This window comes from Bicyclus anynana, chromosome 16, assembly GCF_947172395.1.
Source record: "Bicyclus anynana chromosome 16, ilBicAnyn1.1, whole genome shotgun sequence".
Lineage (NCBI taxonomy): Eukaryota > Metazoa > Arthropoda > Insecta > Lepidoptera > Nymphalidae > Bicyclus > Bicyclus anynana.
The window spans coordinates 15,082,792-15,099,404 of record NC_069098.1 but is presented as its reverse complement, the minus strand read 5'-3'; the positions used below and the strand labels follow the sequence as shown (position 1 = coordinate 15,099,404).

The 16,613-nt window shown below is 40.1% G+C and overlaps 3 protein-coding genes across 3 annotated transcripts in view; all 3 read left to right on the top strand.

Moving 5' to 3' along the window:
• The window catches only part of LOC112055897 (anaphase-promoting complex subunit 1), a 32,849-nt gene extending 31,238 nt beyond the window's left edge, over positions 1 to 1,611 (top strand). The window contains exons 22-23 of the mRNA XM_052886052.1: positions 626 to 731; positions 1,406 to 1,611. Coding sequence (XP_052742012.1) covers positions 626 to 731; positions 1,406 to 1,552 — 253 coding nt within the window. The 3' untranslated portion in view covers positions 1,553 to 1,611. The remainder of the gene's footprint in view (positions 1 to 625; positions 732 to 1,405) is intronic.
• LOC128198834 (anaphase-promoting complex subunit 1-like) lies at positions 1,563 to 5,302 on the top strand. The gene is made up of 3 exons (XM_052886051.1): positions 1,563 to 1,722; positions 2,205 to 2,634; positions 3,550 to 5,302. Exons 1-3 carry the CDS (start codon positions 1,610 to 1,612, stop codon positions 3,985 to 3,987), a joined length of 981 nt encoding a protein of 326 aa, XP_052742011.1. The 5' UTR covers positions 1,563 to 1,609; the 3' UTR covers positions 3,988 to 5,302.
• Positions 5,303 to 8,418: 3,116 nt separating this feature from the next.
• LOC112056761 (chymotrypsin-1-like) lies at positions 8,419 to 11,603 on the top strand. Its single transcript, XM_052886345.1, has 5 exons — positions 8,419 to 8,470; positions 9,489 to 9,717; positions 9,986 to 10,220; positions 10,973 to 11,149; positions 11,450 to 11,603. Exons 1-5 carry the CDS (start codon positions 8,419 to 8,421, stop codon positions 11,597 to 11,599), a joined length of 843 nt encoding a protein of 280 aa, XP_052742305.1. The 3' UTR covers positions 11,600 to 11,603.
• The last annotated feature ends 5,010 nt before the right edge of the window (positions 11,604 to 16,613 follow it).

Genomic DNA, 16,613 nt, shown 5'->3' with positions numbered 1-16,613 from the left:
TTCTTCTTGAGGACTCCTTCACTGATCTTCCTTTCTTTTTTGAGCCACTCAATTTTATTATATATTTTGGGCACCATGTAGCCGGTAGTTCTTTCACCATAGTAGTTATTGGCTTTTGGCATGATATATTTTTTTTTCTGTTATTTCTTAGAGATTTTAAGAACTGTATAGGTTTTTTATACTTATATGTGTAGTAATTTTCTTTAGAGACTAGATATTCAATTTTAACTTTGGAGTTTACACTTTCAGATCGACTGCCTAAATAGGTGCATGTTGTCCCGCAGCATGCACTATGTACGTCTCAATACTTACGCCTGAAAAGTGAAGGGTGCGCAACCAAAGAGCAGCAGATCGCGGCATACGCGTGCACATGCGTGCACATGCGCACGGGCGTGCGTACGGTGAAAGGTGCGCAGAATAGGTTGCCCAGAAAAATGTAACGCTATCATTCGTTCATCGAATTTTATTCCCCATATTTTTTGATACCGGGGGCTATATATGAAAAATCGAATCCAAAAAAACCGAAACGACTATCGGAACAATAACAGTGTATTTAACGTTCCACATGGCGTTAATCTCGTTAAGAAGCCGGTGTTTTTATTTATTTTTATTTGTTTTGTTCCAGATATCACCTGCAGGCTTTCCGTCACCTATACGTGTTGGCGGTAGAGCCGCGACTCATTCTGCCGCGAGACCTCGACACTGGGAAGCTGTGCTACGCGCATATACAGGTATACACCCCGGCAAATAAATTGAACCATAATGACTGTTGAATGCGCAGGTGCAATTATAAAGAGAAGTGTTGAAAATGCATTCTCTGTGGTTGTCCAAAATAATCTTTTTCAGATAACTATTTTAATAAAAAAAAATGTAGTCAACAAAAGGTACGTTCTACAAGTTGTTTAAGTGCGATTTGAAATAACACTTGATTCTCTCTGTTGGGATTTTAAACAGCTGTTTAATATACTTTCTATCATATTTCGTGGCAAGAGAACGACCAATAGCGTTGGCATCGAAATTATTATGCTTTCGTTCTGAGGGCCTAGTGGCAGTTTGATACTGTGACGATAAAACGTAAACGCGAATTTCTAAGGAATTGAAACAGCGCCATCTAGTGACACTACTGCACAACTGTTTCAATTGCTTATAAATTCGCGTTTACGTTGACGCGATAGTGACAGTATGAAAATATTGAAATCTCACACTAGGCACACTGATGGAACGAAAGAGATACATATATATTTTCAATTCCTCTACTATTAGTCGTCTGCATGTCTTTCTTTCGAAATCATCCTTATCTTAGGCCACCAGTTGTTTTATCTGCTTGGCCTATCAATTTATAACTAAAAAACAGAAAAAGTTTTCACTTAAACTTAACTGTAATAACCATGTTGTCACTTGTCAGCTGATAGACCTGCAAGGCGTCGTGAAGGAGATGAAGGCGCCGTGTATTATCCCTGAGCTGGACACTCTGCGGCAGGTGAAGATCTGCGACCCGCGCTACTGGCCCATCACCTTCCACAGGGACCACAACTGGGACCAGCTCAAGTGAGTTCTTCGTCATGTTGTCACTTGTCAGCTGATAGACCTGCAAGGCGTCGTGAAGGAGATGAAGGCGCCGTGTATTATCCCTGAGCTGGACACTCTGCGGCAGGTGAAGATCTGCGACCCGCGCTACTGGCCCATCACCTTCCACAGGGACCACAACTGGGACCAGCTCAAGTGAGTTCTTCGTCATGTTGTCACTTGTCAGCTGATAGACCTGCAAGGCGTCGTGAAGGAGACGAAGGGGCATGGGGGAGTAACACTACCATGCTCTACGAGGCATGGGGGACTAACTAACTCTATGAACTTATAACTCCGGGCTTAGTATATTAACTGAATTTCTTAGTAGAAAGAAAAACTCATGTCATGTCAAGTCAGATAAAACAAAACTATTATTACGGTAAAGTTTGTGAGGTTGTAAGGGGTAATCTCTGGATATACTAAACCAATTTTGAAAATGCTTTTACCAACCGAACGTCGTTCGTAAGTGACATTGATATATAAAAAAGCATCACGAAATTTCGAAAACGGATTGACTTACATTTAAATTTGACAGAGAGGTAGTTTATAGTTAGTAAACTCTGCTAAGAGCAAGGATTAAGGATAGACTGAAGATGAGGATGTTGGTTAATATTTTTTTTGTCTCGTCTAATTTACAGAACATTCCTCGACTACACATGGTGTGTAGACATAAAACAGCGCGCCGGCTGTCTGTCCTACCTCGACGACCCTGAGGGTTTCCTCACCATACTGGCCCAGACCCTGACTCTGGACAAATCCAACATTTGGTCAACCACCACCGAAAACATTGAACTGTTCACAAACGACGAGAAAGTGAGGAACTTCGTCAAACATTATCTAGCCAAGGACATGAACAAGAGCAGAGAGAGAGAGATCTGCGGAGATTGTCTGATCCTGCAGAAGAAGAGGAAGGGAGTGAAGAATGAGTTGCTGGTCCCGAGGCAGTGCCTCTGCAGGAAGTACAATAAGGAGGAGCAGGAGTATGTCCAGGGTCTTAGCATGGTGACTTATGATTGTGTGGTCAAGGATATCATGTGTGCTTTACCTATTTGGACTACATTTTTGAAGGTGAGATTTTTTTTAATATGCATAAATAATACGCTTCACTTGTAACTAACTATGTATGTAAGAAAATCTTGGAATCTTAATTTGACCCACTTCCCGGTTTTCGATTAGGTTGAAATTTTACACACGCTCTGAGTTCTGATGACAATACATTACTAGCTAAGAAACGTCATTATAAATACAATATGGCGGCCTCCCCAAGTTGGCTGTTCAAAATCCACCACCATGATATGGATATAAAATGAAAGGGGTTTGCTGTTAGGAATACCAAAAAAAATAGTCACGTGACTTAAATCCAATATGGCGGACAGGCATTTCAAACGCTCTGCTTTTCAAAAAGAATTTGCTGTCAGGAATACGAAAAAACTCCATTTGTAATTCTAAAAACGTGTTTTTTAGTTTTTTAAACTATGATATTATTATTACATTAAATAATTATTGATAAATAATAAAAACTTGAAACTGGTATACCACATGACTTAAGTAAAACTTCTTTCAAAAATAACAAAGCGCCATCTGTGAGCCTCATGAATAACTGCATCGCAACAGGTGCTTGAAGTGTATAAAAAGGAATTGTTTCAAAGTTTTCTGAAAACGCCATCTACTGGTGGTTTAAAATAACAAACACTTTCACTGTGCCTGTAGATGGTAGCACCGCCCGATACAAGTTTTGTAACACATTACGTTTCACCAACTTACTTCATAAGCTGACTATCCGCATACTACCAATTCCAATGGAAATAAAATATAGCCTATATTACTCGCCGATAATGTAGCTTTCAAATTGTGATAGATTTTACTAAAATCTAAATAAGTTCTATTGAACTTTTGTTTGGAAGACTATTCACAGCCTAACCAACAAGTAAATCATATCTTTATAATATAAGTTGATAGTTAACAATAATGTTATTTTTACAGATAATGAAAGCAATGAAAACGGAACCAACCTCCTACTACACGTGGCAGATCAAACTGCTCCTCTCACAGATAGAGAGTCACAACAAGCGAGCTTCAACAGAGATGACAATTGATGGAGCAGATCAACCGAGCGAACCGCTCATATCAACCGAATTCACGCTCGCCATTAAGCAGAAAATCGCTCAAATTTACGACAAATGGGAGATCAAAATCACCCCATACCTTCGGAGATATTTAAGGGTGCCTGGGTGCAGGGAAGGGTTGTTTGAAAGTGTCAAAGCTGGGACTCAGGAGTGGGATACGAGGAGGATGTTCAGCTCATTCGTGGTGTACCACTCGTTGGTGAGGGATGATTGGTCAGACGAGCTGTCTATGGCGTTGACGGAGTCGCGCATCACTGCGGATGCTGTGAGCAAGATCTCAGCATTGCTGAGATGATTGAGGTCGTTGACCGGGCGGGTCACTCGGTCCAAGTGTCGCGGCGATTGTGTTCACGATTGGTGTTGAATTGGTGGTGTGTGTGGACTTTGTGTGACATTGGGATAATGTGGTCTACAATACAGCATTAGAGATATATACCAGCGGCGAACTGTTCATACAGGCTGATTCCCGGCGGGTTACCTTTTAAAAATCCATAAGAAACATATTCACTATTGTAACGAATATGTTTCTTATAAAAGTATATGTATTGATGTATCAGAAAATGTAGTTTGTATCAAGCTGTATGAATTTCCATTTCTTTGGGACGGCTTACCTGCGTCAAAATTCTATCCTTCGCCACTGATATACCCCCATCTGTTATTCATTAGTTGATATGAAATAAATGATAGATAATATTCAGTGATACATTGCAAGTTGTCTAGTTAAATTGCAGCTAAACACATTTTTCAAAAAATATCTAGAAAACCATAAACTCGACCAAAAGCAACTTAATACAGTTAAATTAAGCACAAAATAAGCTTTCATTTGACATATGAGAAGACTAAATAACTGATGAGGGTCTATAAATGACATTACTTATCTGTTTGTAACTGGCAACCCCACAGTGGCAGTGTGAAAGCAGGCAACCTTTACTTTTTCAATTATTTTGGGTATATTCTATTAACTATTGTATGATTTGTTCTAACTAACCAATGAGGGAAGGAGATCAAATAAATTAAAAAAAGAATATTTAATATTTCGGCCGCAATTTAACTAGGCAACCTATGTGCAATGTGTATATTTTCTTTCATTTATTTTTTATATCCAAATTAAATAACAGATGAGGGTATATATTTCTTATGCCGGCTCTCGTACTATAATAGAAAAATATTTGAATAAAAAATAATTATATGCTTAAATGTATAGATAAGTGTTCTAAGTAACATGGTATACTGAATTGGACTTAAAAGTAAATACTCCCCGTGTTCGTCCTCGTGATACTCAGTCGCAAATCCCACGGGAACCATGGATTTTTACGGGATGAAAGTAGCCTATACATATATTGCTCATTATCCTCATCTATCTTTCAGTGAAAGTCTCGTCAAAATTGGTTCAGCAGTTTTAGAGAATAGCGCTGATCATACAAATACATTCATTTATTTTATGTATATACATAATTATGTTGAATTTTTCAGTCAACAGATAGTACATTGTTGTGTTTTTAGCGAGTAAGAAGTATTTTACGTAAAATTTGTAAAAAGTAATATAAAATACATACGAGTATAATAAAAAGTAAATATAAGTTTAATAAATTCATGTAAACTGAACTAAACCGTTTTATTTTGTGTTGTGTGGGCGTCTGCCATTATTATTAAATACCTTTTACAATTATGCTAGTGGGTTCAAATCCAAAATTTATTATTATTCAAAGTGTCTACAAGTAGTCAATCAATCGTCAAGTTTGACTATTTGTAGACATTTTTTTTGACGGCCTCCGTGGCGCAGTGGTATGCGCGGTGGATTTACAAATCGGAGGTCCTGGGTTCGATCCTCAGCTGATCCGATTGAGGTTTTCTTACCTTCTTGTCCCCTACCGGCAAAGATGTACCGCCAAGCGATCTAGCGTTCCAGTAAGGTGTCTAAAGGGGTGTAAATTTTCATCCTCCTAACAAGTTAGCAAACTTCCATATTAGATTTCATGATCACTTACCATCAGGTCAGATTGTAGCCAAGGGCTAACTTGTAAAGAATTAAAAAAAAACACTCCACCGGTTCGGAAGACAGGTTCTGCTGAAAAGAGCCTACTAGAAATTCCACAAGTCGTCAAACTGCACTAAAGATAAAACTGTCTACTCAATAGTTTGAGAGTAGGTTAACACTATTTGAGTAGGTGTTGAGCAAAACTGCCCGCTTCGGAAACTAGAATAATGTATGGGATTGACATTTGCTATCGACAGGTCACGTGATCAAGATCTGTCATTTCCATACATTTTTCTAGTTTTCGAAGCGTTTGCGATCGTAGAAAGAGAATTGACATGCCACTTGGCTACAGGGGCTGGTAACTTAACTGAGACAATGTGAAATTTTTAACCTTTTGTATTGAACATTTTTAACCGACTTCAAAAAAGAAGGGGATTGTCAATTCGACGCGTATGGTTTTTTAGTATTTTTTTATGTTTGTTACCTCGTCATTTAATAAGCTATTTATAAATTCTTTTTGTTCATAAGAGATTATACTTCCAGATTGGTCAGATTTCATTTTCATGAAAATCGGTTTAGTAGTTTTGTAATAAAATCCAAATAACTTAAAGACGTCTTCCATTTTTATGTAAAAAAGATTATTTCAATATAAAAGTATAAGAATATTTAATTTAAAGTATAAAAATTTCAGATTGGCTCAAGGATACTTTTTGCAAAAAAAAAAATACTATATGAGTTATTTTTTTTTTGTCAAATGTCAATTTCAGATTTTAATTGAAGGATACTTTCTTAAAAAAAAGAATTTATCAAATCGGTTCAGGCGTCTTCGAGTAATCGGTGAACGTACATAAAAAAATTAAAAAATAAGATTCCGACGAATTGATAACCTCCTTCTTTTTATTGAAGTCAGTTAAAAAGAATATATTTTTTGTAAGAAAACGAAGCCTACAGTACGCCTAAGATTCGTCAACACAATATTTCCTGAAGAGAAAAAAAAAACATCAGTCGACCAATAGCGGCCAAATCAAATCGACGACTAAATCGACTATATCTTTCTCTCTTCACGAGTTAACTGCGGCGTAATGTTCTGGGACATTATAGTAGAGGAACAATATCAAATGCCTCCAAATTCAAATAGGTACCTATCCAAAAATGTTGACCAACTCTCAGACCTATAGACATAATATGTTGCACGTGTCGAGGTCATATTTTATAGATAAAATTAAAAAACCCAGTCTTAAGTAAACGGGATTTAGGTGTATTAATAGTTATTAATATTTGTAGATAACTAATAACGCAGGTTGGAGTAATCCCGATAATAGGTAGGTACCGGACATACATATTATATCGACATTTGCGCAGTGAGTAGGGTACCCTGCCTTTGGTATGCAAGTCAGTGGGTTCGATTCCCATATTTGGAAAAATGTTTACTTTAAACTTTATTATAATAATATATGAATTTAAAGCTAATAGCTAATTTGATTGACGACCCCCTTGCCGTACTTTTTGCATTAGTTATCAACCCATATTCGGCTCACTGCTGAGTTCAAGTCTCCTCTCAGAATGAGAGGGGTTATGCCAGTAGCCCACCACGCTGGCCCAATGCGGATTGGTAGACTTCACACACACAGAGAATTAAGAAAATTCTCAGGTGTACAGGCACAGTATACATTTACTGTGGTACAGGTTTCCTCACGATGTTTTTTCTTCACCGTTTGATACACATAATATTTAAAATGCACACAACCGAAAGTTGGAGGTGCATGGCCCGAACCAGATTTGAAGCCACACCCTCCGGAATCGAAAGCAGAGGTATATCCACTGGGCTATCAAGGTTGTTTCGTTGTTTCTTAACAGAGAGGTCGTGGGTTCGATTCCCAGCTCGGAAAACTTTCGGATTTTATATTTTCTGAGTCAGAGGCTAAGCCTGTAATTACACCCGCAACCATGTTTCAGATTAAATAACACAATACAGTTGGAAAAATTGTGTCAGAATAAGAAGGTACTTGCCACCGGCCGGCAATCAAACCCACAATCATCTTGGTGTTGAGTTCAACTTCTTTACCTTAGAGCTATTGACGGCGACGTGGCGCAGTGGATGGCGGATCCTACTTTCTGCATCCACTGCCGTGGGTTCGATTCCCACAACTGGAAAATATTCGTGTGATGAGCAATGTTCTCCCGTGTCTAGGTGTGTTTATCTACACATATCTATATTATAAAGTGGAAAGATTTGATTGTTTTTTTGTTTGTTTGTTTGCATTGAATGAACTCTGAAACTATGTTAGCCCGCTTCCATCTTAGATTGCAACATCACTTAGCATCAGGTGAGATTGTAGTCATGGGTTAACTTGTAGAGAATAAGAAAAAAGACGGTTATAGCACAAACCTTGGAAAGGGATAAACTGCCATATACCAGGCATCGTTGCAGCTATCAAGAAGAAATGAAGAGGATCCAAGGAATTGGAGTAGTAAAAATAGGCTGACTGTACCTACTTACATACTTACTACGTGTACCTATTTTTCGCCCTACGCCAAGCCGTATGAACCTGCAGCATAGATATTATGATGATGATACGTACGTAATTAATTATTCGTCAGATTTGTAAATCCGACTAATTCATTACGGATAAGTTGCTGCTCTATAAGCGGTAGATTTACTTATCCGTATCTTTTAATTGATTATATCAAACATATAAATACAGTTCGAGATGGCAAATCATCATACCAGGTCCTGAACAATTGAACATGGCATTGAAAGTCGCCATTCTGCTCCTCGCAGCACTCCTCGGCAGCAATGGTGAGTGGGCGCTCGAGGGCGTCATAATTTGTGATATAAATATATATTGTGTGTTTAACCACAATAGTGCGATTAACATTTGTGATCAAACGACGTATCTCGTGTAGAGAAATAGACAACCGGATAAAGAAAGAGATGGGACGTGGAACTACTCCGTCTCCATCGGTTGAAATTTTATCTATATCTCTTCACACGCATGCTACGCAGTACGCTTTCAGGACCTATTCACTAGCTTTTGACAGGAATTCTCAAGTCACATGATTTCGTATTCACTACTAGCAAAAGCGATTTCACCCGCGTAGATCCCAACTGCACAAACGGATTTCGCAATCCGAACAGTATCATGGTGGGTGTACGAATATTGGTGCAAAATTGTTTCACACCCGTGTGGACTGGGACTTAGAGTTACGTCTGTGTCATGTAAGCGCAGTTTACGTATGTACGTATCGTAGGTACGAGTAGAAAACATCCGCTGTTAATAATTTTGACGACTTCTTCTGGGTCGCAACAGAGAGGTCCAGTTTGGACACCCAGCTCGGGTCTGTTAAGAATTGTTTATCATTATTCTCTAAATAGACTGTGGTCGGTCTGGTCTGGTGGCTACTTGCCACCCTACCGGCAAAGACCTCTCTCTGTATCTCTTCAAAGTAAGCTAGCTTCCAACTTAGACTGCATCGACATTTAACATTAGATGAGATAGTAGTCAAGGACTAACTTGTCATTGAATAAAAAAAATGAGTGTCACATGACTGAAATAAAACTTCTTTCAAGAATAATAAAGCACCATCTATGAGCCTCAGGCTTATCTACATGGCCACATATACTTGTTCAAAAAGGGATTGTTTCAAAGTTCTCTAAGGACGCCATCTATTGCTAGTTTAAAATAACAAACACTATTTCACTAAGCCTCTAGATGGCAGCACGCATTTCCCGATAACAATTTTCGTAAACAGCTTACTACCCAAGCGCTCTCCTTAGAGTTTTACTTCAAATATAAAAATAAATAATCCGTTTCCAGCCTTCCCCCTTGAGGAAGAGGAGCGGGACATGTCCATGTTCTTCGACCACACGGACGCGAGCGCTCGCATCGTGGGCGGCACCAACGCTGGCCACGTGCCGTACATGGTCGCGCTGACCACGGGCTCCATATCGCGTAGCTTCTTGTGTGGTGGTTGCATCGTGACGCGTCGCACCGTGATGACTGCTGCTCACTGCATGCGCGCCGCCGGCGGGAACAACCCTACCAAGTGAGTGACCACAACGTGCCGTCTATGGTCGCGTTGACCACGAGACCAAATTTTTTTTTCGCTGACATAGACCTCTTGCAGTTTGTCATAGACCCCTAGGGGTCGATATAGACCACTTTGGGAATCACTCATCTAGACAACAACAAATTTAAAGCCAAAAAGTTCTACCGTGACACATTGACTTTAGCAAATAGTGGAATGGGCCACATTTTCGTGCGTGCAGCCGAGTTCATCGATGTATAAGACGTCAAAATTTCGTATTCCACAGTTCGATGAGAGGCACCGTGGGAACAAACCGCTGGGCGAGCGGCGGCGTCGCCCACCAGTTCAGCCGGGGCCTCATGCACGCCCAGTACAACCACAATCTCATCAAGAACGACATCGGTCTGCTCTTCACGTCCGCTAACATCGCCATATCCGCCTCTGTGGCGCCCCTCACCATCAACTACGACCACATCGGCACCGGCGTCGCCACCAGAGTCACCGGCTGGGGCAGAACCTCGGTGAGTTCGTTTGACTGTCAGTGGTCATGAATAACAATGTGTGCTTAGTACTCTTACTATCCATGTTCTGATATGGATAGTAAAAGTGTTATATTTCATAAACGTTTGTGCCTGCCTAAAATAAATGGTACCATAGGTTTACAATAGGTTTGGGAGGGTGTAGAGCTTAGGTAAATGGGTAAGGCTTATATAGGTGTACGGTAGAGTAGGGTTAGGGTTAGTGTATGACTGTGGTAAGGGTAGGGTAATGGACATTATACTCCTAACTCTAAAACACTCAACTCTTTCAACACAGTCTTTTCCGACTAGTTTATATATTTGTTTGAAAAAGCATTCTTCGGCTTCGAGACTTAAAATGTGGCACCACTATTCTGATGAAACATTTAACCTACTACTGTATACTACTGTGAGAGCCGTGATAGCCCAGTGGATATGACCTCTGCCTCCGATTCCGGAGGGTGTGGGTTCGAATCCGGTCCGGGGCATGCACCTCCAACTTTTCAGTTGTGTGCATTTTAAGTAATTGAATAACACGTGTCTCAAACGGTGAAGGAAAACATCGTGAGGAAACCTGCATACCTGATTTTTTTAATTCTCTGCGTGTGTGAAGTCTGCCAATCCGCATTGGGCCAACGTGATGGACTATATTGGCCTAACCCCTCTCATTCTGAGAGGAGACTCGAGCTTCTCAGTGAGCCGTATATGGGCTGATAACGACTACTGCGTCGCTTGTAACAATACAATGTCCCCAGGCCGGCGGTTCCCTGTCCCCGCAACTTCTGGAGCTCCGCAAGCACACGTTCGACGCCAACCGCTGCTCGGCCGAAGTGAGCGCGCGCGCGCAGCAGCTCAACATCCGCGGCGTGCCGCACGTCGACCCCGCCATCGAGATCTGCACCTTCCACTCCGTCGGACACGGCACTTGCAACGTTAGTACTTCTTCTTCTTATCCTGGGCCTTTTCCGCACTTGGTCAATAAGGTTGGCCGTTGCGCGTAGGACCTTTTGGTGCTGGTCCCCGCTGGAGTCGCAACGTTAGTACAATGTTCCCTGACTCCGCAGAATCTTATCATGTATCATTCAAGTCAAAACATAAGGTGAAACCGCGAGGCATCTGCTAGTGTAACAATAAAGCTATTTTCTTTCTTCTTTCTTGACGTCACTGACGAGGAGGGAGGCTGACGCTGACGCTGCGAGTGGTCAGGCTGTAACTGTATCATATGTTGGCAGGGCGACTCCGGCAGCCCGCTGATGCGCGCGGACCGCAACCAGCAGATCGGCATCGTGTCGTGGGGCCTGCCGTGCGCGCGCGGGGCGCCCGACATGTTCGTGCGCGTGAGCGCCTACAGGACCTGGATCACCAGCAACACTATAAATTAAATTACTTGCTGAACATTACACTTTTCTTTTATTTATCCTCTATCTTCTATACTAATTATAATAAATTTATTTTATTTATACTTTATTGCACAAAACAAAAACAATAACAAAGAAAACAGAAAACAAGTATGTGCAAAGGCGGTCTTATTGCTTATAGCAATATCTACCAGACAACCTTTGGATAAAGGAATTAATGTAATAGGGATGATGACAGTTTTGTATATAGATTAAGAGTACGCTAATAGTAAAGCAATTTTGTAAAAGTAACAGGGTATCTGCGATCATTACTTTCGGAGCTAAATTTGTAGAAAGGTCAATTCTGTAACAGAAATATATTTCCAAAATAACTTTCAGGGGGTGATTAGTGATCGATATTGATGCTAAAAATGCAATCAGTAAAATTTTTGTCTGTCTGTCCGTATGTATGTTCGTTATAGAAACAAAGACTACTCGACGGATTTTAACAAAACTTAGTACATTTATTCTTCATACCCCTGGTATAGTACTTTTCATCACGCTACGATCAATAAGAGCAGTGCGTGAGAGCAGTGAAGGGAAATGTTGGGAAAACGGGAGAAGTTACTCCATTTTTACAGCGATACTACTGTAAGGGCTGGATTAAAGAGGTCTAAGGGCGGACGAAATCGCGGGCGTCCGCTAGTAACTAATAATATACTCTTATCCATATATTATAAAAAAGAAAGGTATATAGAAAACTGCATGACGTATAGTCAGATGCAATATTTTTAAGTTCCCGAACATCGTGCGTTAAGCTGAGCAAATACAAAATTTTAGGTATCCCCGGTTACACAAGGCGTGGTGACAGGGCATCATCCCGCACGCAAGTTCCACCCACTCGAGGTCGCCTCACGCGTCTTGATTCTTGTATGACCTCGCAGTGACAACCTATTATTTCGGTGACGTCATAAAGATTGCATCTAACTATTCAGGGAGGGAGGTGGTCTATAGTAGACGTCCGGTTATAACGAATTTTACGACAGGGCTGGATTAAGGAAGTCTAAAGTCGTGGACGCCCGCTAGTATTACAAATGCGAAATTAATTCTGTTTGTTGAATTTTGACGATGAAACCACTGGACTAATGATGATTTTGGTACACCATTTTCATTGGACCTTGGAGGTAGAAGGGTAGAATATGGATTTTTGCGGCGAAAATAATAAGCCGCCATGTATAAAGTTGACTTACCATTCATCGATCTCGATGTTACTATTATTGTTCCGATAGTCGTTTCAATCAATGAGAAACTTCGACCATCACCTCAAGAAGCTTTCGATTGACTGCTGTTTCATGATCAGTCAGGTACTTTAATGTACTACCCCTGAGAGCTATGTCATTTACTTTCGTTTTTTGGCGAATCACTTTATGCCATCATCATTATCAAACATTGGCGTATCTAGGATTATTTCCTAGGGTGTGCCTGGCCCCTGACATCAAGTCTATTATTAGTATCATAATAGAATTCCATATCAGTAGCCCAGAATCGTAGGATGGGCACAGGTCTATTCTATGGTGGGCACAGGTCTATTCTATGGTGGGCACGGCTTACCCGGCCCTCTATATACGCCCATGTTAACAACCTTGTATTCATCTCATTGTTGAACACGAGTCTCCTCTCACAATGGAGGTATTTGAGGTATTTAGAGGCTAAAAGTTTGACGGCCTCCGTGGCGCACTGATATGCGCGCTGGATTTAATAACGGAGGTCCTGGGTTCGATCCCCTTCTCGGCTGGGCCGATTGAGGTTTTCTTAAATGGTCCAGGACTAGCTGGTGGGAAGCTTCGGCTGTGGCTAGTTACCACCCTACCGACAAAGATGTACAGCCAAGCGATTTAGCGTTCCGGTACGATGTCGTGTAGAAACCGAAAGGAGTGTGGATTTTCATCCTCCTCCTAACAAGTTAACCCGCTTCCATCTTAGATTACATCATCACTTACCATCAGGTGAGATTGTAGTCAAGGGCTAACTTGTAAAGAATAAAAAAAAAAGTTCACCACGTCTAATAATGTGGATTGGCAGACTTCACACACAGGTAGATATGCAGGTTTCCTCAGGATGTTTTTTTTTACCGTTTACAACACGTGATATTTAATTTCTCAAAATACACACACTTAACTGAATAGTTGAAGGTTCATGCCCCGGACCGGATTTGAACCTACGCCACATAATCGAAGGCAGCGATTATATCCACTGGACTATTACGGCTCTATAAAACCTGTATATTCATAATTTTATTAAAAGCTGTATGTTACTTTTTCACGGCTTAACCGCTGCACTGATTCGGAGGAAAATGACTGAAGTGCTGATTTTCAGCCATGACCCCAGGGTTTCACAGATCGATCGATGGCACTGGCAGGTGTTGTTGTTTATAGCAATAAGCAATAATAAGTTCTGAAATAATTGTGTGTGGCATAATCTATACTAATATTATAAAGCTGAAGAGTTTGTTCGTTTGTTTGTTTGATCGAACGCGCTAATTTCGGGAACTACTGGTCCGATTTGAAAAATTCTTTCAATGTTAGATAGCCCATTTATCGAGGAAGACTATAGGCTATATTATCTCCGTATTCCTACGGAAACCGAAACCACGCGGGTGAAACCGTGCGGCGTCAGCTAGTGTATTATAAAGAATTAAAGTTATTGAGGTTGTAGAGTTAATCTCTGAATCTATAGAGCTGATATTGAAAATTCTAATTAAACATTTTATTTGTGAGTGTTATAAGATATGTTTCATCCCCGTATTCCCACGGGAGCAAGACTGCGCGGGTGAAACCGCGAGGCATCTGCTAGTGTATTTAAGCTATAAAGCTATTTTCTTTCTTCTTTCTTGACGTCACTGACGACGACGGAGGCTGTAAATTGAGCTGCTGTAAAAAAGCTGTATGTTACTTTTTCACGGTTTGCCCGCTGCACCGATTCGGAGGAAAATGACTGAAGTACTGATTTTCAGGCATGACCCCAGGGTTTCACAGATCGATCGATGGCACAGGCAGGTGCGAATAGTCAAGCTTTGCGGTGACGAAACAACATGGCCATGGCAACATGGTGATCATTAGTAATGAGCCTTACAACTGTCCCTGGCCGCTCCACAGTTCGTTCTGGCAGCGGTTAAGTTAAGGGGTAGTAATCCGGGTCACAGGAAGTCGTTGGATGCTGGCGGCTCGAGACCGTCGTGTTTAGAAATCCATACAAGAGGCTTATGTCCAGCTGTGGTCCATCGGCTGATGATGATGTTGATAATGAGACGGTGATAACAAAAATAGAAATACTTTTTTTGAAGGTTTGAAATTTTTATGTCTGACATTTTTCAAGTAAAATCATTTTTCGTATAAAATGGAATGTGGTTATAATAGTTAAAAAACTTATGGAATGATAGTCAGCGGGTGGTCAGCTAGTGCAAAATAAAAACAAATCGAATAACGCTTTGCAAGTTATACAGGTCAAATAACGCCTTTTTAGTACTTAGGTATAGACCTACCTGATTGATAAAACTTAGCGGTGCAATTTTCTAAATTCTTTCCCCATTTGCTATCGACAGGACACGTGATCATGATCTGTCATACCCATACATTTTTCTAGTTTTTGAAGCTTTAGCGATCTTAAATATTTTTTTAATTTATATAGTTTCATAATCAAGATATACTATTCATAATTGGTTCAAACTTGAATCTCTGAAACTACTGACTAAAATTGAAAAAAAAAACACAAGAAATTACCCTTTTTCTGTGAGAAAACTCTCACATTTATGAATATTATATAAAAATATCACAGAAATGACCCTTTTCCTATGTCAGAAAACCCTCACATTTATGAATATTATGAAGGTCACTTTTGGGGGCAAGATGGAAAATTATAATAAAAAAAATCACTTCAAACCATTTCATAAACTAATTCCTGAATCGAAATATAGTGCATAACAGCCCCTCGCGATATCGCGAAGAAACCGAAATGGGTGTAGATTTTCATTCTACGCCTAACAATTTAGCCCGCTTCCTTCTTACATTGCATCGGCTCTTACCATCGGTGACATTGCTAATTTTTGAATAATAAACAAAACTATAAGATTTCCTTGTGGTTTACGGAATCCTAAAAAGTGCCTTTATTAACTCGATATCTCTGAATTGGGAATGGAACTTAGAACTTTTCAGACTCCTTATAAGAAGGCCAATATTGAACGAGGTAGGTAAATTATTGGTAGCTTGATTGATTGGAGCAGTGTTGATTAATGACATATTTTGTCATGCATTACCTAAATCCACTAATAAATATGACAGGATCATGTAAATTGATGTAAATACAGTAGGAACTATGAACGATAATTGCGATTATTTCATAATCTACATAACAATGATAAATTATTGATAATAATTACGTGCTTTTATAATGATTAGAATATTTTCCTCATATAAATAGCGGGTTCAGTGGTACTCCAGGTCAGAAGAAGAAGTCATGGCATACAAAGTCGTGTTGTTGTGCCTAACTGTCCTCCTCGGCGGCAATGGTAAGGACACATTTGATTACAAACCGTAGTTTAGACCATAAGCGCCACTTAGTAAAGTAATTTTGGGTATGGCACACCATTATCCGCGATTGCTGTGTCTAAAGAGATGAATCTTTACGTTTATCAGTAAGTTGTGATGTAAAACAGGACTTAATTTTAACTCTGACACTTTTTGCCTTGTACTTTTTCGTTGTGAAGTGAAAAAGCAGTAGGTAACATCGTGTACGCTGATGATTTGTGCTTTGTGACAAATACTTTGATTGATCTGCATGAGCTATTGAGAGCCTTGACAAAGCGTGTGAATAATTCAGTTTCAAAACTAAAGTTTTGGCCATGAAAATCTGAATATAACAAAATACAGTTGCGAGTATATTTCTAAAGGACACCAGGCATTCAAGTAGGTCGTTTAAAGGTTACTTGGACACAGAAGTTTGAAAAATCTGTTCTGCCTCGGGAGTTTTTCCTAAACTTTGGGAGTAGCTGTTCCATGACCAA

Coding starts and splice junctions, on each gene's coding strand:
- LOC128198834 (XM_052886051.1), top strand. CDS start 1,610: ATGAAGGCGCCGTGTATTATCCCTGAGCTGGACACTCTGCGGCAGGTG. Junction 1,723..2,204: donor CACAACTGGGACCAGCTCAA/GTGAGTTCTTCG, acceptor TCTAATTTACAG/AACATTCCTCGACTACACAT. Junction 2,635..3,549: donor TTTGGACTACATTTTTGAAG/GTGAGATTTTTT, acceptor TTATTTTTACAG/ATAATGAAAGCAATGAAAAC.
- LOC112056761 (XM_052886345.1), top strand. CDS start 8,419: ATGGCATTGAAAGTCGCCATTCTGCTCCTCGCAGCACTCCTCGGCAGC. Junction 9,718..9,985: donor GGCGGGAACAACCCTACCAA/GTGAGTGACCAC, acceptor CGTATTCCACAG/TTCGATGAGAGGCACCGTGG. Junction 10,221..10,972: donor CCGGCTGGGGCAGAACCTCG/GTGAGTTCGTTT, acceptor CAATGTCCCCAG/GCCGGCGGTTCCCTGTCCCC.